The 26287-nt window shown below is 37.2% G+C and overlaps 1 protein-coding gene across 4 annotated transcripts in view; it reads left to right on the forward strand.

The window, feature by feature from the left end:
* The window catches only part of LOC143725511 (cyclin-dependent kinase-like 5), an 83757-nt gene that overhangs the window by 20658 nt on the left and 36812 nt on the right, over window positions 1-26287 (forward strand). For all 4 annotated transcript variants that reach the window (XR_013198239.1, XM_077217970.1, XM_077217971.1 and 1 more), the window contains exons 3-4: window positions 2195-2229; window positions 25529-25574. Coding sequence is in view for 3 of the 4 variants with exons in the window: in XM_077217970.1 (XP_077074085.1) it covers window positions 2195-2229; window positions 25529-25574 (81 nt within the window). In the remaining variant the exon portion in view is untranslated. The remainder of the gene's footprint in view (window positions 1-2194; window positions 2230-25528; window positions 25575-26287) is intronic.

Genomic DNA, 26287 nt, shown 5'->3' on the forward strand with positions numbered 1-26287 from the left:
ATAAGGAGGCAGAAACAACTAATTTCAGCACTCACACACTTTTCATGCCTCTCTAAGAAAACGCACAGTATATATAACAGTATATTGGATCCGTGTGTCAGGTCTTAAAGTGACAGCAGCATAAAAAACCTACTGCCAAATAATGAGATAGTATTAAAATATCTATTTGGCAGTTTTCCCCCATAGTATGGATGTCAAAATTGTGGCCAGTGAAAATGCTGAGTGGCTTTTGGAAAACCACTAGCCACAGTGACTGCTGAGCAAAGAAGTTAATGTCAAGCCCTGACAAATTTCTACTGGTTAATCGTGTCTACCAGTATATCGTCCTCCTCTATCATCAACTCAATATTGACCTTACAGGATTAGTTCGACTCAGAATGAATATTTCCTGATAATTTACTCACCCCAATGCCATCCAAGATGTTCATGTCTTTCTTTCTTCAGTGGAAAATAAATTAAGTTTTTTGAGGAAAACATTTCAGGATTTTTCTCCACACAATGGACTTTAAAGGTAACCAAATTGTTGAAGTTCAAATCAATGCGGTTTCAAAGGGCTCTGCACGATCCCAGCTGAGGAATAGTGTCTTATCTAGCGAAACCATTGGTCATTTTCAAAAAAAAAAAAAAATTTGTATATTCTTTTTAACCACAATTGTTGGTCTTGTGCTGGTCTGCGACGCTCCACGTAGACGGAAGTACCGCCCCATTGTTTACAACTGCGGAGGAGGAGGATCATTTAAATTTTATTGTATGTTGAATGACATATTTATGTCTTTGTGTCACTTTATTGTTTAAAATGTTTCTTTCGTGTGTGTATCCTGGATGTTTAAATCTTTTGAAACCCAAACGTTTTCTTCCGCCGACGTCCAGCGTGACCTTTCCCACGTGATGACGTAATACAAGACACGATTAACCAGAAGAAATTTGTCAGGGCTTGACAGTAACTTCCTTGCTCAGCAGTCACTGTGGCTAGTGGTTTTACAAAAGCCACTCAGCATTTTCACTGGCCACAATTTTGACATCCATACTATGGGGGAAAACTGCCATGTAGATATTTTATTATTATTATTTGGCAGTTGGTTTATTAGGCTGCTGTCACTTTAAGATCTGACAAACATGGATCCAATATACTATTACATATACTGTGCGTTTTCTTAGAGACGCATGAAGAGTGTGTGTACACTGAAATTAGTTGTGTCTGCCTCCTTATTGAGCTTGAAATTCCTGTCTCTGCGAGTATAATCAATCATTTTATCCCTTAAAACTCATCTTTAATCACCAAAATGACATTAGGCGCTTTTTTCTTTGAAAAAAAAATGTCCATGCCTTAAAATATCTTGAATGTAACTCGACACCCTTGCCTCATTTAGCATACGTGGTTCTATGAATATGCAAATGAGCCCCGCCTCCACTCACTCACAGCATCTCAGAGATACACTCGTTTGACAATCACATGCAAAAACAAGATAGAACCAACTAAATATTAATAACTGGTTATGTATGCTTTTTTCTGTAAGCTTTTTTTTCTATACATTTTGCATAATTTCTATGCATTTTGCATAATAGCAAATATATAGAAACTGGACTAACTGTAGAGAAGAACTCAAAAGCATAGTGTGTTTTTTCATCTTGAGGTGAACTAATCCTTTAATAACCGAGTAGCCCTAATATCCTCTATAAGAGCTGTGTATCTCTTGACATTGAGCAGGTTGTGGTAAACGTGATTCTGAGGTTGTACTCGGATCTGTTGTTCGGATGAGCTCAGATCCTGCGGGACTGTAGATTTGTGCCACAGATAGAGCCAAAACCCACAAAAAACACAAACACCTGCGTGCCAATTTGCGGATTGTTTGGGCTAAACGTGCTCATATGAGGTTTATAATGAATTGGACTGATTAAACGAATGCGTTGGCAGCGATTTGTTCCTCGGTTGCGTCCCGTCCCGAAGGTCTTAAGAGAAAACAAGATGTTCTTACGGTTCTCTCACTTTGTCAGGTGTGTAAATCAATGCCTCGTCTTTCTCCGTCTTCTCCCTTCAGACGCTTTATTCATCAGACACAAAACGCTCAGGGTTTTTTTTGGATGGAGGTTTTGGCACGGCTGCATGAATCTGCTGAGAATCGTGTTTACAAAGACAGGTAACTGGGTGAAAGTTTGAGTAAAACCTGTTTGTTTCTCTCTCTTTCTCTGGCAGGAGCGTACGGTGTCGTCCTGAAGTGCAGACACAAGGTATGAGCTCAGTGTTGTTCTCTAAAGAGACTTCAAATCACGTTTTCATGCACACAACAAGTCATTTAATGTATTTTAGCTCATTTGCAGCCTTAAAGGAACACGCCAACTTTTTGGGACTTTAGCTTATTCACGGTATCCCCCAGAGTTAGATAAGTCCATACATACAAATCACAAGGTCTATGAGACACGGCCATCTTTTAACCGTATGCATACTGGGAACTATATTCTCAGAAGTCGAAGCACTCTCTGCTCCTCACCACCATAGACAGTGAAAGAAATGGACACAGACATTTCAACGGAGAAAAGTGAATTATTGCACTCACTTCCTGATGGCTGAGCGACTGCGCAGGCTCAAACTGAGCTTGACGACGTAGATGTGACGTGAGCAACCTTTCTGACAGTTGTAAGTCTTCTAGTAGCTGTGCCACATACCAAATTATTTCCAATTCCTCAAAAACGTTGTTGAAATATTTTGTCCCGTTGCTTTTATGGACTCTCTATCTATGGGCTTCTCCCTTGACTTTATTTCTCCCCCTGATTGCCTCATAGACAGTTAAAGATTGCCTGCAAGCTTCTCCTCCTGTCTATACGGTAATTTCTCTACTGTGCGACAGAGAGTGGCGTGGTTATGACGCAATCGTTTGCCTATATTTACAAAAACGGCTTCAACGGGGCCATAACATAAGATACAAAGTAATGGAGCCTTTTACACATTGTCGTGTTTCTTTAGAAATAAATAATGGACAAATGAAGTCTGTGGACGCCTCAGATGTAAAGTTGTTCGCTGTCAAAGTGACGCCAAAATGAATGGGAGTCAATGGAATGCTAACAGCAGGTGAAGTTCTGCTACAATGGCGGCTCCCGCGAGGCTTCAGTTTCCGGCTGATGGATTACATCACCCTTGCTCACCATTGGGCTTCTCAGGCGCTGCGAGCAAATCACGCCGCCGTAGCAGTGCTTCGTCTTCTGAGAATATAGTTCACAGTATGTATACGGTTAAAAGATGCCTGTGTCTCATATGACCTTGTTATTTGTACACTCTGTGACTATACAAATCACAACAGGTAAATAGGAAAATGTTGGCAATATTTTGTCACTTATTGGGAGCAGTATGCTAGCTGGAGCCATTTACCTGCAGTCTTTGTGCTAAGCTAGGCTAGCGGTGGGTGCGTCAGACAGAGTTACTGCACGCACAGAGATGAGAAGGGTTTGTATGGACTTATCTAACTTTGGGCGATACGGCGAATAAGCTAAAGTCCCAAAAAGTCGCCGTGTTCCTTTAAAGGATTTTTTAAAAAGAAATTAAAGTAGTTCACTTCAGAATTAAAATTTCCTGATAATTTACTCACCGCCACATCATCCAAGATGTTCATGTCTTTCTTTCTTCATGTCTTTCTTCAGAAATGAAGGTTTTTGAGGAAAACATTGCAGGATTTTTCTGCTTATAGTGACGTCAGTGGGGTCCAACGGGTTGAAGGTCTAAATGTGAGTTTCAGTGCAGCTTCAAAGTCTCGTCACGATCCCAGTCTTATCTAGACAAACCAGCAGACATTTTATACAAAAATGTGAAAAAAAAATGTAAAAGGTTTAAAAAAAATGATTAACCACTAATGCTCGTCTTGCACGTAATCATGTTGAAAGGTCACGCGTGTTCTGGGTCAGAAATGTAGGGTAGGGCGAAAAACTTGTTTACCTTTTTATTTATTTTTAAATTTTTTCTAAATGCCGTTTGACTTAATCTTTGCTCTTTCTCTTTGTAAACACTAGGTCGGTTATTCCGTTTACGTTACGCTTGACCTTTCAACGTGATTACGTAATGTGTGGCGCATCACAGATAGTGCAAGATCAGCATTTGTGATTAGAAAGTATATAAATGTTTATTTTGTTTATACAAATTCTGATTTGTCTAGATAAGACTCATAATCCTCGGCTGGATCGAGTCGAGACTTTGAATCTGCACTGAAACTGCAATCTGGACCTTCAAACCGTTGGACCCCATTAAAGTCCATTATATGCAGAAAAATCCTGGAATGTTTCCTCAAAAACCAAAATAAATAAAAAATAAAGAAAGAAAAAGACATTAACAGTAAAATAAATAGTAAATTATCAGGAAATTTTAATCCTGAAGTGAACTAATCCTTTAAAAAGTGTAATAATGGAATAATAAAGACTTTTCAATGTTTTTGTTTAAAGTCTCTTCTGCTCATCAAGGGTGGATTTATTTAATAAAAAATACAGTAAAAAAAGTGAAATAATATTACTATTTGAAACGGCTGTTTTCTATGTGATTATATAGCAAAGTGTAATTTATTCCTGTGATTAAAGCTGTATTTTCAGCATCATTACTCCAGTCTTCAGTGTCACATGATCCTTCAGAAATCAGTATAATATGATGATTTATTATCAAGAAACATTTATTATTTCTGATTCTGATTTCAGAGGAGATTTATATAACTGATTTTTTTCTGTGCATTATGCTGTTATCTAGTTTCCGCGTGTTAAAATGGTCCCGACAGTAACAGGTTTCTGAGTGTCCGTGATGTGACATATGTGTGTTTATCTATTAATATCTCCTCCGGTTATGAGCAGTGCTGGTCCGTATCCCCGCGGCTGTGAGACAGATGGTCCTCAGCCTCGATCTGTTAACACACACACACACACACACACACTCTCTGACCCGAACACACTCGGTTCACTCCATCTGCTTCTCTCACCTGCAGTCTTTTCCTGTTGCATCGATGCTTTACAATCACACTTCAGCTTTACTGTTGTAGTGTGCAGAGAAGTGTGTGTTGATTTCTGATGTGGGATTGATTGACTGTAGATTTGTTCACATTAATGGAAATGAACCCAGTTTGATTTCGGATCTGTTTATGCGAATGTTGCAGTCCGATTCAGATATTCAGATATACACAAATTCCAAACAATTCTTCATTGCATGAGCAGTTCCCAGTCGCCACATTCAGATCACATTTGATTTATTTGTTTCAATCACATTTATTTATTTATTTCAATCAAATTTGACTCATTTTAAAAATGTATTTATTTGAATCAAATTTATTATTTATTTATATATTTATTTCAATCAAATTTTACTTATTTTAAAACAATATATATTTTAATCAAATGTATTATTTATTTATATATTTTTATTTTAACCAATGTATTTTTTCAAATCAAATTGGACTTATTTTAATCACTTTCTTTTTTAAATCAAATGTATTATTTGTTTATATGTTTATTTCAGTCAAATCTGACTTATTTAATATTTTTATTTTGATAACATTATTTATTTATACATTTTTCTGTCAAATTTTTCTTATTTAATCTATTTTTATTTTAATCAAATTCATTTATTTATTAATTAATATCAAATTGGACTTATTTAATCAGTTTTTTTATTTTAGTCAAATTTATTTAATTATTTCAATCAAAGTTTGCTTATCAAAATTTTTATTTTAATCTAAGTTATAAATATGTATTTATTTTAAGTATTCTAATCTTTTTTTATTTTAAACTGATTTATTATGCTCTGCTTAATTTGTTGATGTCGATCAGATTATTTCTGATCACCGCTTTCAGTCTGATTGATATTGGATTGAGCTCGTCCAGATCGACTGAAGTGTTTACATGAATGCTTTTCCATCAATCTCATTATAAATGGGTTATTTTAGTGCATGTAAGCGTATAGTGCTCTGTGACGCTGTTGATTTCTGTTCTCATGAGCACTCACCGTAAAGCAAAACACCTACTATAATATGATGAAATATTTGCAGTTTGTATATTGCTTGCATGACATTAAATCAGATCTGCAAATGGCCTTTTAAGGCCCAAAATGTGTACAAGTATATGAACACAAGCTGTTCTTACTGTGCTTGATTGCATTGAAATGTGTGTGTGTGTGTGTCTCTGTGTGTGTGTCTCTGTGTCTGTGTGTGTGTGTGTGTGTGTGTGTGTGTGTGTGTGTGTGTGTGTGTGTGTGTGTGTGTGTGTGTGTGTGTGTGTGTGTGTGTGTGTGTGTGTGTGTGTGTGTGTGTTTGTGTGTGTGTGTGTGTGTGTGTGCGCACTGCTGCACCTGGCCATTGACATGAAAGAAACCCAGCCAGAATAAAGGGAATTATCCGCTGTATAATTCACACTGACTGTGATCTACTGCCAACAACACACACTCACACACACACACACTCAATATAGCCCCAAACGCTCGGCCAGTGCGTTGCAAGCATGCACTCTTTTAAAACTCACTTCTCATGTGATCTGCATCATTGTAAATGTGGCCGTGTTAACTAACGATGTTTTTTAATCGTTCTGACGACAGTATTTGATCCGACAGAGAAAACTGACCGTTCACGCTCGTAGATCAGGAGTCTCAGTGCTTTACATTTAATCATTTAGCAGACGCTTTATAAATGTGAACAAATTCTATGCGTTACATCATTACTCACTATAGTACTGTACGGTTAGATGTATTGTTTATTTTCATCATTTTGTTCATTTTGAATCAAATAAAAGGATATAATAAATAAAATATTTAAAAATAATAAATATATGTACTATTTCTTTTTATTTATTAAACTTTATTTATTATATAAAATCATATATATATATATTAATTATTTGTTTTTATTTATCAAATGTATTTTTATGTTTTAAAGTTTTAAATAAATAGATTAGTAATTTATATATAAATGTATAATTAATCAGTAATTAATTTATTATATTCGTCAATTAGTTATCAATAAATTAATAATTAATAAATAATTATATAATTTATATATATATATCAGTGTTATTTATTTTAAATAATTTTTTATTTTAGCCAAATATATTTCAATCTTATTTTTATTATTTATTTTATTCTAAGATTTATTTATTTATTTATTCATTAGTGCTGTCAAATCGATTAATCACGATTAATCACATCTAAAAAAAGTTTGTATATATATATACACACAAAATTTTACATTAGATGTGATTAACCGCTTTGACAGCACTATTATTTAATTAAATGTATACGAGTTTCTATCTAAACTTTTTTGAGTTTTTTCAAACTGTAATAAGTTCTATTGTTGTCACATGACATCATGTTGCATGTTTAATTCTGTCAGAGTCTAAATCAATGCTATCTTTTGCCCTTTTAAAACATTTACATTTTTTCATTTATCCAAAGCGACTTACAAATGAGAACAATAGACACAGTGAAACTAACAATAGGACAATATGCCAGTGCTGTGACCCTTCCCAGTCTAGTCTAACGCGGTACGTGTACTGTTGCTTTTATAAAGAAATCAATCTTCTGGTTCATTCCTCACACTGGAAATGGAAGATCAAGTCAAGCACAGTGCATTGTGGGTGTTTTGTGATGTAAACGCATTAGCTGTGCATGTTTTGATCTCTGAGACTTGTTAACTGATCAGAGCTCATCATGATAATGACGCATCTGAAGGTTTGATTGACAGGTGTGTGTGATCCTCGTTCACTGCTCGTGTTGATCAGAAGCACTTCTCGTCTCGCTTCTGTAATTCCAGGTTTCAAGCTTTCTGAATCACTGAGATCTGTGTGAAGTTGAGCTTGACTAATGTCGACGTGTTGAACAGAGTTTACAGAGACTGGAGTCATCAGGTTTCGCTGGTTATGTGTTTCAGAGACTGACACACGAGAGACGCGGGTTTCTAATGTTCTGATGCTACAACAAATACGATGACAAGCCTCACGTATAAAGAAAATGATACTGTGAAAAAATGAAAGGAATGAATTAAACCAGATTTAAGAGCCGAGTTAGATGTATATTTAATTCATTTATTTATTTTAATTGGTTATTAAAATCTTTTTTTTTATTATGATCATTTTACATTATAAAAACTAATTATATGTACTTATTTATTTTATTTGAATGGTTATTTATTTACATTTTACACTATTTTTCTCTAAACTTTTTTATCAGATCCTTAAGTACCTTTGAATTTAAATGTTAATTTACAATTTTATTTAATGTTATTTATTTGAATCTTTATTTATAATTTATTTAACTTTACAATTCATTTATTGTGGTTAATTAATATTTGTAATTAATGTAATTAATTATTTCTTTAACTTTTTTGCAGATTACCTTTAAAATTAAATGTTAATTTACATTTTATTTCATTTTTAATTTTATTTAATAATTAATTTTATTTTAATATGTAATTTGTTTTACTTTGTTTATTTACTGTTTATGTTTCACACTATTATTTTGTAAGCTTTGCAGCAGATCCCGTAGTATCTTTTATTTTTATTATTTTTATATTTATTTATTTATTTATTTATTTATTTATTTAAATTAAAAAAAAATCTCTAAACTTTTCAGCAGATCCCTTAATACATTTAAATTATTTATTTTAATTTTAATTTATTCATTTTAATTTATTTATATATATATATATATATATATATATATGTGTGTGTGTGTGTGTGTGTATATATATATTCTGTATATATTTTAAATTTTAATTTTATATGTATTATTTATTTATTTTTAAGTTTTTAGCAGCCTAGTTGCAGTCCCATGTTCCTCAAGACATGTATTTTACACAATATTCACTTTTATTCACATTTTAAAAAAGATTCATAATTCACATTTTATTCACATTTCTAAAGATATCTGAGTGCTGGGATTCTGGATATTTCTGATAATCTGCCAGGTTTGGCTCAGTTAACGGGTGATCATAGTTGATCAAGTTTAGCCTTTGCTTCCTTAAAGCAGTCTCTCATTTCCCACAATGCACCTGTGCTCTCCTCTGCGAGCGCACAGTGAGAAAGAGGTCAGCATGTATTCTTAGTTTCAGAGACGGTTTCACTGAAGGCTGTGGCTGGTGACTAACATCAACTTATTATCAGCAAATATAGTCGTGCTTTGGCCTGTTTCTCTCCGATCGAGTCTCGACATGCTTCTGAATGTATTTAACCAACATGAACATCTCGTTTGAGTATATTTCATTTCCCTCACCCGATGCGACCTGTCAGATTTAAGCGGCTCCAGACAAACCGCAGCCCTGAACACTCACAAAATATAAAAAAATAAATAAGAAATTAATTGTCCATTCTTAACCTGTCATGTTGACAACCACACTTTTAAAGACGACCTATTACGCCCTTTTACAGTCTTGATGTTGTTTTAGGCTCTACTAGAACAGGTTTTCCTGCTTAAATGTTGATTATTTTCCTCATATTCTCCATTGTTTAATCTCCACTCTTCCCAGTCTGTCAGTAACGCTCTGGTTTCCCGAATCCATCGTTCCAACAAACCGCATCGCATCGACTCAATAAATCCTGATCTTGAGCAGAATAAGCAAACTGACATTCAGTGCAATCTGTCTTTTATTTACAATACATACAATACATTTACGTCTTTTAGTTTGTCAAGAGATTTAGTGTGTTGTTTTTGAGTGCGCATGTGTGAACGAGCTCTAGTGCGCAAGAACGAGTCTATGATTGAATCTGGAAATAAAGCAAAATAACTGAGAAAAATTAGAAATATTCCTCATATGTCTGTAATTTATAGCAAAACATCTCGCATTAATTCGATCTCAAACAGATTCATTAACAGTAGTTATTACTCCATCACCTGCGTGACATCAGCGAGGGTGAACGACCAATTTGCGACGACACGGTTTCGGGAAACAGTCGTGACGAGCTCGTCGATTTCTTCAACGATGAATCGTACTATAGTAGTTAAATAGCGAGCTACGGCGGTGTTCGGGAAACTCTCATGTTTACTTCCTGTCTCTATGAAGCCCCTCCTTCTGAAAAGCACACTGTGCTCTGATTGGTCGGCTGGATCAGTGTGTTGTGATTGGTCGAGCGCTTCGAGTGTGTTTGGGAAATGTCCCGTCCCTTACCATAACCACCAGTTTAACACACTACTAACCAACTCAACCAGGCTCCGCCCCTTTATTCTGCTTATCAATTATTTAAATTAGGAATATTGTGACGCGTTCGATCCCGGAATAAACTCAAGATTACAATGGAGGCGTTTCAGAGAGTTCAGGAACAGTGCACACTGTCCTTATAAAAATTAAAACAAAATTTTAAGGCAACCAGGTAACTTACTTTTTTTTAAGTTAAACCAACAATTATTTGTACAGTGTGTCTCTGCTGGTGAAGAACAGTCTCTGTTCACATCAACAACCATCAGAGTCAAACAAACCTGCACTGTTGGAACACTTTTGTCTTTTTATATTACATTTCTACAGGCTTTAGCTTTCCCATTTACAATATTTGACCGTGGTAAAAAGTTTCTGCCAAAATAAAATACTTATTATAAGATGAATATATACTATATGATATATTACGGTTAATACTTAGCCTGGCTAACGTCAGACCTCGTCTCATTGAGACGTGGCTCTGGGAACCACATGTTCATTTCCTAGTATTTGAGGCGTGGTTTACGAATGCCCAGAGCCGTTTATTGGGTGCTACGAATGTCTGTCAAATGCGCCTGTACGTAGCTCATAGCCAATCGTTTCAATTATACCAGATGACGTATTTAGAGCGACAGAAATTAGATGAGGAAGAAGACGATGGGTCAGAGATTTATGTGTACACGATGACGTTCAGCGACTATTGACTATAGGCGAAACTATAGACAATAGACTATTGTCGAAAGGTAACTGCGAGCGTCTGCTGCCATGTTGGATCCATAGGTATAAACAAACTGCTTTGATGTGTCGCATAGACGTCGTCAACGTCTTGCTGCTCCCTCCCCGTTCTGTGATTGGTCCCCTCGCTGAGACGGAAATCTGGTCCATGGAATCCAGACTGCCTAGCGGCGTGAATAAAATCACGCTGTGCGCAAGGCAGCATGGGGAATCCCAGGCTAGTTAATACTGTACCTGCGCCTAGACACGACCAACACATCCCTGCAGTGTCAGCAGAGATCGTGTCCACTACACAAACCCGTCTCCATCCCGGTGTGACTCTGATCTCAAACCAGATCAAATGGATAATGTTCTGATCCAGTCTGACCTCTGACCTGTAATGCTGCCTGATCATAATCATAATCATACACTGTTGGTTCATTGGCCAGAGGAGAACTGAGCGACCGAGTCTGGGTCTCACGAGGGTTTTTTCTAGCTACGTTCACACGGACACATTTTGGTTTAATTGGAATGAAAACAATCCGATTGATGAATCCGAACACGGTGTTTACATGAACGATAAATAAAGTAATCGGGTTGATGTGCGCGTTTATATCACAAGCTTCAAATCGCAATAGATTTTTTTGACATGCGCACACTAATATTTATCCGTCTCTGGTCATGATTTGGAGACAATGAGCATATGACCCGCTTTGCCGCTGCTTATATTGATCACGCAGTAAAACCCCGCGCCCAAAACCAGTCGTGTGTGTGTGACAGTCTGAAACCAGCACTGGTGGGATGTTGTCTTGCTTCTTGTCCTGAGTGAACGGAGGATTATAGAATAACGGGACACTCATTTATATGACACTTTATTCATCAGGAAGAACAGCTCGTGCGTCATACGCCATTACTCTATTTCTACTAGAGATGCGCGGTTGGCGGTTATAGCCGCGAACTCTGCGGATAAACCGTGGATCGGGCGGATGACGTGACGGGAAAAAAATATTTTAATTAAATTCGGGCGGGTGGCGGGCGGTTTCTAGTCTCGCGGCTGTCATCAGCAGCGCCTTGTATCAGCGGATTGGTCAAAAACGTTGGTGCGGATGGATGGCGGACGGATGATGAGTTTTGTTATGCGGTTGCGGATGAAATAATAGCCCATCTGCGCATCTCTAATTTCTACATCATTGCACATGCGCAATCCTTTCAGTTTCGGTTTTCAATCCGATCAAGTGTTTACATGTTCTCTCGATCGGATTAGAAAGGGAATAAACCGCCCCTTTTTAAAATCCCAATCGGATCGAGCTCAATCAGATCGATTAAGGTGTTTACATGAAGGTTTTTCAGTCCGATTGAGCCGTCAATCCGATTATAAGGGTCCATGTAAATGCAGACACTGTCGCCTTTTCCGTCTTCGCCGCCTTTGGCTTTTGACTTGCTTGATGACATCACAGTTTTCCCCAGAGCGGCTATATACGTGTATATATATATAAATAAATTAATAACTTTTTCACAACAAAAATAAACCATTTCTGAACGTTACTTAAGCTGGACTGTGACGCTATTTTCTTCTAGAAACAAACTTTGTTGCATTATTTTCCTGTTATCTCTGTAAAGCCACTTTAAAACATTCTGTATTGTAAAAAGCGCTGTATAAATAAAGGTGACTTGACTACAGTGGAGGTAGGGCTGAAACGATTCCTCGAGTTACTCGATCACAAAATTCCTCGAGGCAAAAACTCTGCCTCGAAGCCTCGTTAAATTCCTATGACTCGCACTATACGCGCGGCGCAGGGATTTGATTGTTTCACACGGACCGTTTATTCACACGGACCTGTTCAGGAAGCATATATTTTGAATTTAGTTAGCGCGATGGCGGAGAATAAATATGTAAATAAACGGCAGAAATTGTCTAAAGTGTGGGAACATTACACACTTAATTCACTTAATACACTTAACTCGCTGAAACAAGGTAACGTAGTCTAAGCCTATTGATGTTCGCTGATTTTAATCCCATACTGTATTTGTAGCGATGTCGTTAGCGGTTTGACTAGATATGATTTTTAGCTTTGATGACATTTTTAATTAGTAAACGTAACTATTACGTTCAATTGCAAGAGTAAAGCCTAAAAAAAGAACCCCTTCACACACACACACACACACACACACACACACACACATACACCAGTCAGACCAATTGCAGCAATGCACCGTATGCTTAAACTTTTATGTAGCCACGCAACAATAATTTCAGCTTGCATTCACTGTACACACCGTGATGGAGGAACAAATATTGTATTGCAGTCTTTGCGAGACCTTGTTTGTATTTCACGTCTGCCAAATACAGACAACAACAAAAAAGTAAAGTCCCCAGCCTGTTGGTTTTTAGTAAAGATTCGGAGTACTCATTTTTCAGTTAAAACGCACGGGGAAAAAAGTGCATCAGCTTTTACTGCGTGTTCAACAACAAGTCACGTAACAGCTCTTCTTCAGCGTTAAACTAGGCAAGGCAAGGCAAGGCAAGTTTATTTATATAGCACATTTCATACACAATGGTAATTCAAAGTGCTTTACATAGAAGAAATTAAAATAATCAAAAGAAATCAGAATAATTAAAACAGTTTAGAATAAAAGATAAAATACAGAAATCAGAATAATTAAAACATAAAATAAAATACAGTGCAAACAGTCGGACGAACAGTGGCACAGTGCTCATTCAGTAAATGCACAGCTAAACAGATGTGTTTTGAGTCTGGATTTGAATGTGACTACTGTAGGAGCACATCTGATCTCTTCTGGAAGCTGGTTCCAGCTGCGGCTGGCATAGTAGCTAAAAGCAGACTCGCCATGCTTAGAGTGAACCCTTGGTATTTCTAGCCGATGTGATCCTAATGATCTGAGTGATCTGTTGGGTTTATATTCAGTGAGCATATCTGCAATGTATTGAGGTCCTAGGCCATTGAATGATTTATATACCAGTAATAATACTTTAAAATCAATCCTAAATGTAACTGGTAGCCAGTGTAAAGACCTGAGGACTGGTGTGATGTGTTCATATTTTCTGGTTCTGCTCAGAATCCTAGCAGCAGCGTTCTGTATGAGCTGCAACTGTCTTATGGTCTTTTTGGGAAGGCCAGTGAGAAGTCCATTACAATAATCCACCCTACTGGTGATGAAAGCATGCACAAGTTTTTCTAAGTCTTGACTGGAAACAAAGCATCTAATTCTTGCAATATTTTTCAGGTGATAATATGCTGATTTAGTTATTGCTTTGACATGACTACTGAAACTAAGGTCTGACTCTAGAGACACACCCAGATTCCTGACTTGATTTTTAGTTGTTTGACCCCTAGACTGAAGGTATGCGTTCACCTTGAGAACTTCATCTTTGTTTCCAAACGCAATGACTTCAGTTTTGTCTTTGTTTAACTGAAGAAAGTTTTGGCACATCCAATTGTTTACTTCATCAATGCATTGGCAAAGGGAGTCAATGGGGCTGTAATCGTTAGGCGATAGGGCTAAGTAGAGCTGTGTGTCGTCTGCATAGCTATGGTAAGCGATTTGGTTCTTTCTCATTATTTGGCTCATTGGGAGCATGTACAGGTTGAATAGGAGTGGCGCAAGAATTGAGCCTTGAGGGACTCCGCATGTCATGGATGTCCACTCAGACTTATGGTCTCCTATACTCACATAATAACCTCTGCCTCCTAAGTATGACCTGAACCATTTTAGGACTATCCCAGAAAGCCCGACCCAGTTTTCCAGCCTGTCAAGAAGTATTTTGTGATCGACAGTGTCAAATGCAGCACTGAGGTCGAGTAGTACCAGCACTGATAATTTGCCTGTATCAGTATTTAAGCGAATATCATTTATTATCTTTATGAGCGCGGTCTCTGTACTGTGGTGCGGTCGGAAACCAGATTGAAAATGGTCAAAGTATCCATTCGAGCTTAAGAATTTGTTCAGCTGATTGAAGACAACTTTTTCAATGATCTTGCCTATGAAAGGAAGATTTGAGATCGGTCTATAGTTGTTTAATATGGTCTTATCCAGATTGCTCTTTTTCAGGAGGGGCTTGACAACAGCAGTTTTCAGGGAGGTCGGAAAACTCCCAGAGAGAAGTGAGGCATTTACCACTTCTAGGAGATCTGCTTCTAAGCTGTGTAACACATTTTTGAAAAAAGATGTGGGAAGTGCATCAAGGGCGCAGGTTGATGTTTTTAGTTGCTGTACGGTTTCTTCCAAAATTTTGCCATCAATTTCTTCGAAATCAGACATAGTTGCTACTTTCTCGTGCTGTTGTCTGATCTGCCTGACCCCAGCGCAACTCAAGGATGAGCTGATCACCTTTCTAATATTATTGATTTTCTCAGAGAAGAAAGAAGCAAACTCACTGCACTTTCTCACTGAGAGCATTTCACTGGGAATCTGGCTTGGGGGGTTTGTCAGTCTCTCTACAGTAGCAAAAAGAGTGCGCGTGTTGTTTATATTGCTGTTTATAATATTCGAGAAAAAAGTCTGTCTAGCTTTGCTTAGTTCCTTATTGAAAGCATGGATGCTGTCTTTGTAGATGTTATAATGGACTACAAGTTTTGTCTTCCGCCACATGCGCTCTGCTTTTCTGCATTGTCTTTTCATATTTTGCACTGCTGTTGAGTTTCTCCAAGGTGCTTTTTGTCTGCCACTCTTCTTCCTGACTTTGACAGGAGCAATATCATCAATTACACTCTTAACTTTTGAGTTAAAAGAATCAAGGAGAAAATCAACAGAGTCAGCAGATATGCTTGGTGTTAAAGATATAGCCTTCATAAATAGTACACTAGTATTCTCATTTAAGCATCTCTTCTTGACAGACACAGATCTAGCTTCAATGGCAGGAGAGATCAATATATCAAAGAAAATACAAAAATGATCAGACAGTGCTACATCCTTAATAACAATTGATGAAATGTTTAGACCCTTACTGATAAGTAAATCTAGAGTGTGTCCACGATTATGTGTGGCTCCATGTACATGCTGAGTCAGATCAAAAGTTTTTAAAACAGTTTTGATTTCTTTTGCCATATTGTTTTCTGCATTATCTATGTGAATGTTAAAATCTCCAGCAATGGCAAAGCAGTCAAACTCTGAGGAAATAGAACTTAACAGTTCTGTTAAGTTCTCAGCAAAAGCTGGAGAGTATTTTGGAGGCCTGTAAACAATGATAAGTAAAATGCGTGGAGCACCTTTTAACACAATACCCAGATATTCGAAAGACGGGTAATTCCCAAATGATATTTGCTTACATTGATAGACATCTTTATAAAGAGCAGCTAAACCTCCGCCTCTTCTGACAGCTCTGCAGACACTCATAAAAGTAAAGTTAGGAGGGGCTGTTTCATTGAGGACTGTTGCACTGCAACTTTCTTCTAGCCAAGTTTCATTTAGCAACATAAAATCCAGGTTGTATGTGGTTATTAAGTCATTGACTAAAAGTGATTTATTTTTAAGTGAGCGGATGTTTAAAAGTGCTAACTTAACAGTCTTACTTTTTGTCCCCACAGCAATCTTGGTATGTCGTGTAATAGGCACCAGATTAGATGGGTTTGCTGTACGGCTTTTGAAGGCCTTAGACTTTCTATCATGTAATTGAACAGCAATAGAAAAACATACAGGCACACTGGGTTCCCGCTTGTTCTGTAAACATTTGAGAAAGTTATTGTTATCATAGCGGGGACCCGACACATATCACTGAGAGCTGGTATCAGTTGTTTTTGGTTCACCTCGAGCCGCCGGAGGAGGGTGTGGGCCCTGGCGCTGTGGCAGAGGCCGAAGAGCTCTCACAGGAGGAGGGGGAGGGCGAGCTGGGCCCGTAGGCTTTGGTGGTTGTGGGGCCTGGCGTTTTTTGGTTGGTATCTGGGGGCTCGCAGCAAAAGAGTGGGATAGTCTAGTTCCAGCGTGCACCAGTTGTTCCATTTTCTCTGAGAAGCACAGAAGTGGAGATGCTGGAGAGAGTGATAATGTTTCCAGTGAGAGTGATTTTTGCTCTGGTGTTATTGGAGGCTGTAATATGCTGTCCTGGTTTCCCTGGCTGTTTTCCAGAAAGTCGTCCTTGGGTGCTGTATATTGGAGCAGTGCTGGTATGTCACAGTCTGTCTGTGGTGAGCTCTGTGGGCAGGGCTCAGCTGAGATTGTGTCCGTGAGCAGAGGTTGTTGTGGCTGAGTGGTGTTATCACTGTCCTTGTGTGATGTGTCAACCGCATGTCCATTCAGGGGCTGAAGTGAAATCCTGTGGTCATTCATACTGTATCCAGGTGTGTGTGTGCCATTCAGGTTGAGTGGATTGGCACACATTGCAGAAGGATGACGGAGGGAGAAGTAGATATTGTCCTTTAGCACTCTTGAACCAAGTTTGTTTGGGTGGTGGCCATCCTGTTGAAACAGTTGCCTCTGACTCCAGAAAAGATTGAAGTTGTCAATAAAGTTCACTCCTTTTATATTGCAGGTTTTTTGCAGCCATGTATTAAGCCCAAGCAACCGTGAAAACCTGTTTGTTCCTCTTGCTGGGAGTGGTCCACTGATGAATGTTTGAACTTTCAGTCTTTTAAGTGTTTCAAAAAGTTCATTGAAATCCTTTTTAAGAAGTTCCGACTGCTCTTTATGAATATCATTCTTCCCCACATGAATGATCAGTCGATTTGCAGTCTTATGTTTCATCAGAATGTTCTGAAGTTCCCTGTTTACATCAGATGTTGTTGCTTGTGGAAGGCAGCACGTTGTTGTATCCCTGCTATTAATGTTTCTGATTACGGAGTCGCCCACTATCAGAGTCCTGGGCTCGGCTGCACTGTGAGCTGAGTGCCGCTGTCTGCTCGACCTTGAGCCCCAGTTAGCATCAGTGTTAGCTACTGGTTGATTCAGTCTGTGTTCAATCACATTCATCAAATTTGGGGATTCCTCATTCATTAATACTTCAAATCTGTTCTCAAGATGTATAGGCGGTGGTAGGAGACCAGTGTTTGCAGTCCTTGTCAGAGCCGTATCTGGGGTAGAGGATGCTACTGCAGTAATATGTGATGCTCGTGACAATCTGATGTCTCGAGTGCCTTTGGGTCTCGCACCCTGTTTGTGCCATCGATTAGTAAAACGATCGGCTTGTTTCTCTACACTCAGTATGGCCTGTCGAGAAGCACTAGATTCATGGGACTCACCGGCTGTATGCTGAGGACGTCCATGACGAAGCTCTGTTGTGTGTTCCGTCTGGTTTGGTGGTCCCGCAATTAACTTTGTTTCAAGAATTGCAATCCTTTGTAAAAGTCTGTGGCAGTTGGAGCAGCAAGTAGATTCCAGAGGAGGCATTTTCTTATCCTTATGAATGTAGGCAGTTTTGTTTTCTCTTCCCCGGAATGTAAGCTTTCAGTGGGAGGCTGGTTGAATAAAATAATTCTGCTTTTTTTTGTAGTAATCCAAACGTTTGAGCACTGTGCTGATTTGCTGAAGTTAAAATTAGGTGATAAAAGGAGATAAAATATAGAAATATAAAAGCGATAGAGCAAAGCGCGGAGCAGTAAGCGAGAGCGTCCGAACAGTAGCTGAGCAGGAAGTAGAAGCTACCAGAATACACAAATATGCTTAGATGCTTAGAGTGGTTATATTATAACATCTTAAAGAAAAATTCACAGATGAGATAGCTTTATAACTTGCATACTATATAACTTATAGTATGTAACTTATAACAGCTTTAACTGAAATAGACACAAGTTTAATATAACTATTCTGTTAATAAAACACACACACAAAAAATATCCGATTACTGGATTAATCGATCGATTAAGTGCTAGATTAATCGATTAAAAAAAGAATCGATAGCTGCAGCCCTAAGTGGAGGCGTTTCAGGGAGTTCAGGAACAGTAATATAGAGAATAACTCTGGCTCAAACAGCAACATTACACACTAAAGAAAGATGAACATGTGAAGAACGCTGGCAGGGAAAGAGTTAAAAGCTCCCACAAGTCTCCAATAGGGTGGTGTTCACTTGTGTATCTTACCTGAGGCTTTGGACCCCATCCAGGCTTAGCCACATCACACAAGCATGAGTTTGTGGAGGAGAAATGTGTTTCTGCACGGAGACACCGGGAGAAACACACAATCACAACAGCAGATTTCATGAGCGTTTACTGAACGTTTAGTGTTGCTGATCTCAGATCTGTCATGTTGGGGTTTGATAATGTCTCTCAGAGACTCAATAAAATGTGAATCTACACCATGAAATATGACACAGGCCATTATTATTAGAGATATTGGCCACAATCTTCAACCCTGTAATGTTTAACCCTCACTGTAAAAAGTTGACTTAAGTTGACTTAACTTAATAATTTTAAGGCAATGGGTGTCCTACATTTTTTTAAGTAAACAAACTTCATGCTTAATCAAAAAAAAATAATTATAAATTTTATTAATAAACATTAATTAAGTAAAGTAAACATTAATAAAGTAATGTGGAATTGTCGAGTTCACATAACTTAATTTTTTCAATTAAGCATTATCTTTATTTACTTAAAAAATGTAGTCAACCTGTTGCCTTAAAATTATTAAGTAAGTGAACTGAGCATTTTTTACTGATGACGCATGTTTTGATCAAATCTCTGTACTTTATTCACTTTATTCACCTCTAAAAGGTTCATAGTAGGTGTGTTTGGGAGCTCTAAGGTGCTAATGTGCACTTTTAAGGGGTTCAAAAGTTAGAAAGATGCCCTTTTACGGTAAGTGTGTTTGTTTTAAAGCTGTGTAAAGCCACTCACTGTGTGACCTCTGACCTCCACGGCTGCTTTCATTGGTCAGATTCAGGGACAGACTGTTGATCGTGTCCTCCATACATTACATTTACATTTATTAATTTAGCAGACGCTTTTATCCAGAGCGACTTACAAATGAGGAGAGCAATAGAAGCAGTGAAACTAACAATATGCAAGTGCTGTGACCGTTCCCAGTCTAATCAGTATGTGTACTTTAAAAACAATTGTTTTATAGATGACATAAGATGCCATTGAGACACTGATCGCTGGTGTTTCTGTGTTTCACCCGTCAGTGTTTGTGTTCATCATTCATAGTGACAGTGTTTATGCACTGAAAAAAACAATAAGTAAAATTGACTAAAAAAAATATTCATGCAAAAACTTAACAAAGAAAAATTAAGTAAATTTCACACGCATTTTTTTAAAGTAAATTTCACATATGGAATTAAGTAAACTCTGCTTTACTTAAAAACACCTAAGTAATTAATACAATACATATTGTGAAACACCATATCACCAAATCTGATCATTCACATATTGTAAACGCAGAGAGCGCTCTTGGTCAATACTTGGTACACAACAATACACAATGATGTTAACATTTGATGGATCGTTTTTGTGTTTGAATGTGCCATTTTGAGTAGAAAATATTTTTCCAAATTGTGCAGCCTTATAAACAAGCACAACAAACCTGCAAAAGCTTTTGTATTATATTAAAAAATATTGTATTATATTTTATATTATACTAATATTTCTTATTTTGTTTAACTTTTTATTTATTTATTATTTTAATTTTATAGTCATATTATTATATAATCCAAAAGCGTGCAGCTCTAGTTCAGACTAATGTCTGACTAATGTTGACATCATCATGTTTGCAAATTGTGATTGGCCTTCTTCCATGCATATATTTGCATAATGATCCTTGTTTGGTTTTGTGTTCCTTTGCATCTATTTAACAATCCATAGCTGTCATTTTTATGTGATGAGAAATTAAAACAGAAAACCTTGTTCATTATAAATCAGCAAAATGCAAATATAGTTAAATAAGAAGTGTGTAAAAGTAATTGATTTAATAATACGTGACCCTTGACCACAAAACCATAAGGGTCAATTTTTTGAAATTGAGATTTATGCATCATCTGAAAGCTGAATACATAAGCTTTCCATTGATGTGTGGTTTGTTAGGACAATATTTGGCCGAGATACAACTATTTGAAAATCTGGAATCTGAGGGTGCAAAAAAAAATCAAAACATTGAGAAAATCCCCTTTAAAGTTGTCAATTTCTGTTCGCGATTTTGCTGCATCCACTAACAAAAATATTTTTTTAATATATTTACAGTACGACATTTACAAAATACTGTATCTTCATGGAACATGATCTCTACTTAATATCCTAATAATTTTTGGCATAAAAGTAAAATCAATAATTTTGAGCCATAAAATGTATTGTTGGCTATTCCCACAAATTTACCAGTGTGACTTATGGCTGGTTTTGTGATCCAGGGTCACATATGTCCAATACATGCTATCAGGCTAAGTGTGACACAGATTTTTTCCTCAGTAAGTGTTTATGGAGAGAACATAAAATGGGTCAAAACTCTGCGAAGAAAGAAAGAATCAAAGAAAGAAGGAGCTCTTTCCAAGCTTCACCTGTAACACACACACACTCGTACGGTATGTCCGTGTTTCAGCTAAAGCGAGTGCATTGGCGTCACGCTGTCAGAGAGATTAAAATAGCGCGGGCGTCTCGCTGATGTCTCACCACCTTCTCTTATTGTTCGGATTGTTTTCTTCTCATCTGAGCGAGGATCCGTTGGGCTCAGCCAATCAGGAGACGTTGTGTGTGAGAGGGATTTGAATATGCATGAAATGGTAATTCCTGTTATATTTAAATGTGCTGGATGGCCTGTAGCGTTGGCTCATGTTTCAGTGCTGTGTTTTTGATGTGAGCTGTGGTGTGTGTATGAAGCTCGAGAGCCTTCAGGCTGATCTGAAATCAGTCTGTGTTCTCAGATAAACCAGTTCAGCTCTCACGCCCCAGTCCATGCTCTTATCATGAGCAAACACATGCGTCATGAACTGCACGATTCATTATCTGTTAGTTTAGTTATGTATCCCTTTAATTATTTATGCATTCATTTATTTATTGATGTATGCATTTATTTAGTATTTTGTAGTTTCATTTGATAGTTTTTTTTGTATGCTTTTATTTTATTTTACGGTTAGTGCCTTTGATTCTGGTTGTGGTTAGATAAGTGCTGGGTCATCTGACCAATCAGAGCAGAGTAGACCAATGACAACAAACTGGGTCATCTGACCAATCAGAGCAGAGTAGGCCAATAACAATAGACTGGGTCATCTGACCAAATAGAGCAGAGTAGACCAATCACAACAGACTGGGTCATCTGACCAAATAGAGCAGAGTAAACCAATCACAACAGACTGGGTTATCTGACCAATCAGAGTAGACCAATCACAACAGACTGGGTCATCTGACCAATCAGAGAAGAGTAGACCAATCACAACAGACTGGGTCATCTGACCAATCAGAGCAGAGTAGACCAATCACAACAGACTGGGTCATCTGACCAATCAGAGCGGAGTAGACCAATCACAACAGACTGGGTCATCTGACCAATCAGAGCGGAGTAGTCTCTCAGAAAGGCGGGGTTTAGAGAGACTCATTCTTCAAACAAACTGTTTTTCGACTCTTCAAATAAAGAGCTGATGCTGCAGGGTAAATTATGAGAAAATAAAAGTGTTGTTTGACCTTGGATGCATGTAAATCTATTATAGGAGACTCCAGAACATAATTAGGAACCTTTAAAATCTCTCGCGGTCCATTTCTCTCAAACAGCATAATTTATGTAAATGTATGTAAATCTAATATCTGTGTACATGTGCAGCAGACCCACAAATAGCTTTCAATACAGAAAATAACATCCTCTTCTCACGTCCCGTGTCCTGATGACTGTTGGTTTTTTTTTTTTGCATGTTTTTGCATGTTTCCTGTGTTTCTTTCATTCATCTGTCCTCGTTTCAACTTCCTGTTATGTGTCGGTCTCTTACAGGTTCACGCTGGGCTGAGTTAGTCATTAATCATTGAAATCCTCTTCTATTGTGTTATGAAGAAGTTTTCTGGTGCGTTTTCAGTTGTTTCTGAAGCTTGACAGCCCAAGTGCTTATTTACTCTCATTACGTAGAAAAAAAGCGGCAAGGACACCAGCGTTAGACCTTCAGACATTCACCTGAAAATCCTGTGGAGCTTTTCCCGTAACAAAATAAACATCACGACCACAGACACGAGCAATCAACACAGATGGTCCGAGGAAAGGCAGGGGTCAGAGGTCACTGAGGAGCTGTCACTCACTCTCAGAATGAAGAGCAAAAAAAAGCAAGACATCAGAACAACTGCAAAACATTTGGAGATGATTTAAATCTAAATAAACACAATCAGTTTAAATTTGACATAATTGCTTATTACTTTTGACCAATAGGTGGCGCTGACACCAAATTGATCTGGTGTGTTTTCAGTGTTGGGTGTCACTTACACACATAAAGTTTGGTGTCAGTATGTCAAATCTTTCCTGAGATACAACTTCAGATGCAGATTAGCATTAAGCCATCAGATTTGCTGATGCGGTTTATGAAAACGGTTTCGATTATCGGCACGAAAAAGTAGGTTTTCAAAATGGCGGTTGGTATGGCAAAATTGGTATCTATTTTCTCGGCATGAGCCAAGGAATCTATTAAGATCAGTTTTGTTACAACAGGATAATTTAATCAAAAGTTATTGGCATTTTTAAAATCTCATTATAACTTTTGTCCACTTGGTGGCGCTGTCTTGAAACTTTTTGAGTAAATTCGACACAAGAGACGCGTTTTCTTCACACACACTGTGAGTTGCAATCTGACATGTTTTTCCACACCTTTTGATTGACAGGATACAATATAGAATGAAAAAATTTCTAATATTGCCTGATAAATCGGTGCATAAGAAATGTTTCTTGAGCATCAAATCATCATATTATACTGATTTCTGAAGGATCATGTGACACTGAAGACTGGAGTAATGATGCTGAAAATTCAACTTTGATCAAAGGAATAAATATATATATCTTTTTTAATATATTCAAATAAAGGACAGTTATTTTAAATTGTGATAAAATTTCACAATATTACTGTTTTTTTCTGTATTTTTAATCAAATAAAAGCAGCCTTGGTGAGCAGAAGAGACTTCTTTTTAAACGTACCGATCCCAAACTTTTGAATGGCAGTGTATATGTGTGGAAAAAGATGTAGCAGTGTGTGATTTATTAAGCATAAATGTGCCGTCCTCAGTTTTTGTTTAACATACTGTATGCAAACACACATTTATGAACACCTAACTGTGCTTTCTTCAGTTTTCGTGAGATTTATTTCAGCGGTGTCTGTAAGAGTTAGTTTTACACTGAAGTGTGGATTTTTTTTTTTTTACCTTTATTTTTTACAGGCAAGTCATTAAGAACAAGTTCTTATTTACAATGGCGGCCTGACAAGTGGAATAACCACTTAGGGAAAGGAAATGGGGCTAAAATAAATACAGTACATTAGAAATACATACAGCTTAATAATTACATTAAATACAATTTAAAACACACCACAGTAGACAACACAAAATGATTATGTGGAGAAGCAACTGCATGTGTCCATGAACAAGGATGATATAATAGTTTTAAAAGATGAAATTGAAATTAGTGTATCTAGTTTGAGAATATTTTGCAGAGCATTCCAGTCGCGAGCGGCAGCAGATTGAAAAGAAGCAAGACCAAATGCAGAGTTAGTTTTGGGAATACATAATTGAAGATGAAATGAGGACCGGGTGTTGTATGTGACAGGCTTTGGCTGCAGCAGGTGACCCAAGTAAGGAGGTGAGCGGCCCAGAATGGTCTTATAAATGAAAGTGAACCAGTGAATTTTGCGGCGATTGTGAAGGGAGGGCCAGTTGACAGATCACTTGGATCTAGAGCACTGAAGGATGCTGGGAGGATATAGAGACACTGAGTGTGTAAAATAGGCCAGAGAGAGAGAGAGTGTGTGTGTGTCGAGTCCTTTACTTCTCCTCAACACACATTCACAGGGTCCAAAACGCCCGCCAACTATAGTGTGTGTATAAATGGCTCTGCTGAGTGTGTGACTGCGACAGAGCTCGTCTCCATATGTTGGGAACCATATGGTGATCATTTATTAGGAATATGGCTTTAATTGAACTGTAAGAACAATGACGTGAGCAAAGACACAGAACCGTGCTTCTATCAGCAGAAGTTTATCTAGATGAAGTCAACTAGCATTCAAAAATACAGTAAAAATGAAATTTTATTTCAATGTTAAACAGCTGTTTTCTATGGGAATATATAGTAAAATTTTCAGTCTTCAGTGTCACATGATCCTTCAGAAATCATTCAGATATGATAATTTGATGCTCAAGAAACATTTTTAGATTATTATTATGTTGGGAACAGTTGTGCTGCGGCTTCATATTTTTGTGGAAAGCGTCATGCATTTTATTTTCAGGGTTCTTTGATGAATAGAGAGTTCAAAAGAACAGAAAGAATCTTTGAAGCATCACAATTAAAAGTATTGATTAACCCAAGCTTGTGAACTGTAGTGACATATTTCTCACAATAAGCAACAAAATTTTTTAATTAGTTTGACACTTGCAGTTTGAGTGACACTGACTTGTGGTTTTTATACATATGTGGTGAAAAAAGTGCTAAATAATCCAAAAATGTGCATTTATTATTACTTTTTTAATAAGGCATAATACAGTATAAATGTCTGGGTAATGTTCTGGTTCAGCGCTGCTCGAACTCTTCAGTGAAACGTCTTGATGTTGTGTTTTATTCTTTCTCTGTTGCAGGAGACGAATGAAATCGTGGCCATTAAGAAGTTCAAGGACAGTGAAGGTGAAGCTCGTGTGAATATCATCCATCTTCAGCTCTGCAATCGTTTACTCATCCTCACATAAAACAACACCAACTTAACTCATCAATATTCATGAGCCTACACTGATGACACGCTTATATTCAAATAATCATCTCAACATGTATTGATCTGACGAACAAATTTATAGAATAGCATGTGTTCTATAAACATTCTAATATATCAAAATAATAAACAGGTTTAACTTAAAGTTATGATTAGAAATGAATATGCATAGAATGTTTTAAAAAAAATAAGTTGTGCATTAAAGTTACATAAACGCACAACTTTATCTTTGTATTCGGTTCCAGTGTCACTATCAGGGTTATTATCATTAACTAAAACTAATTTAAAACATTTTTGTTAACTGAAATAAAGCTGTAATAAAATAAAATATAAATATTAGATGTGAAACTCAAACTAAGTGAACATTATAAATGTTGCCTAATTCAAATAAGTTTAAGTTTAAGCACTAAAATTACTAACAGTAAATAAAAAAAGTAGTTATATTAAAGAGGCAAAAAGGCATGACATTTCTAAAAATTAAACTACAATGAATTTGAAAATGAAAATATATTACTAACTGTAAAAATTCATCCATCTCTTTCTCTCTCTCTCTCTCTCTCTCTCTCTCTCTCTCTCTCTCTCTCTCTCTCTCTCTCTCTCTCTCTCTCTCTCCCCCCCCTCCCTCCCACCC

Source organism: Siphateles boraxobius, unplaced genomic scaffold (assembly GCF_051911475.1).
Source record: "Siphateles boraxobius isolate OS27281-9 unplaced genomic scaffold, OSU_SipBor_1 77, whole genome shotgun sequence".
Lineage (NCBI taxonomy): Eukaryota > Metazoa > Chordata > Actinopteri > Cypriniformes > Leuciscidae > Siphateles > Siphateles boraxobius.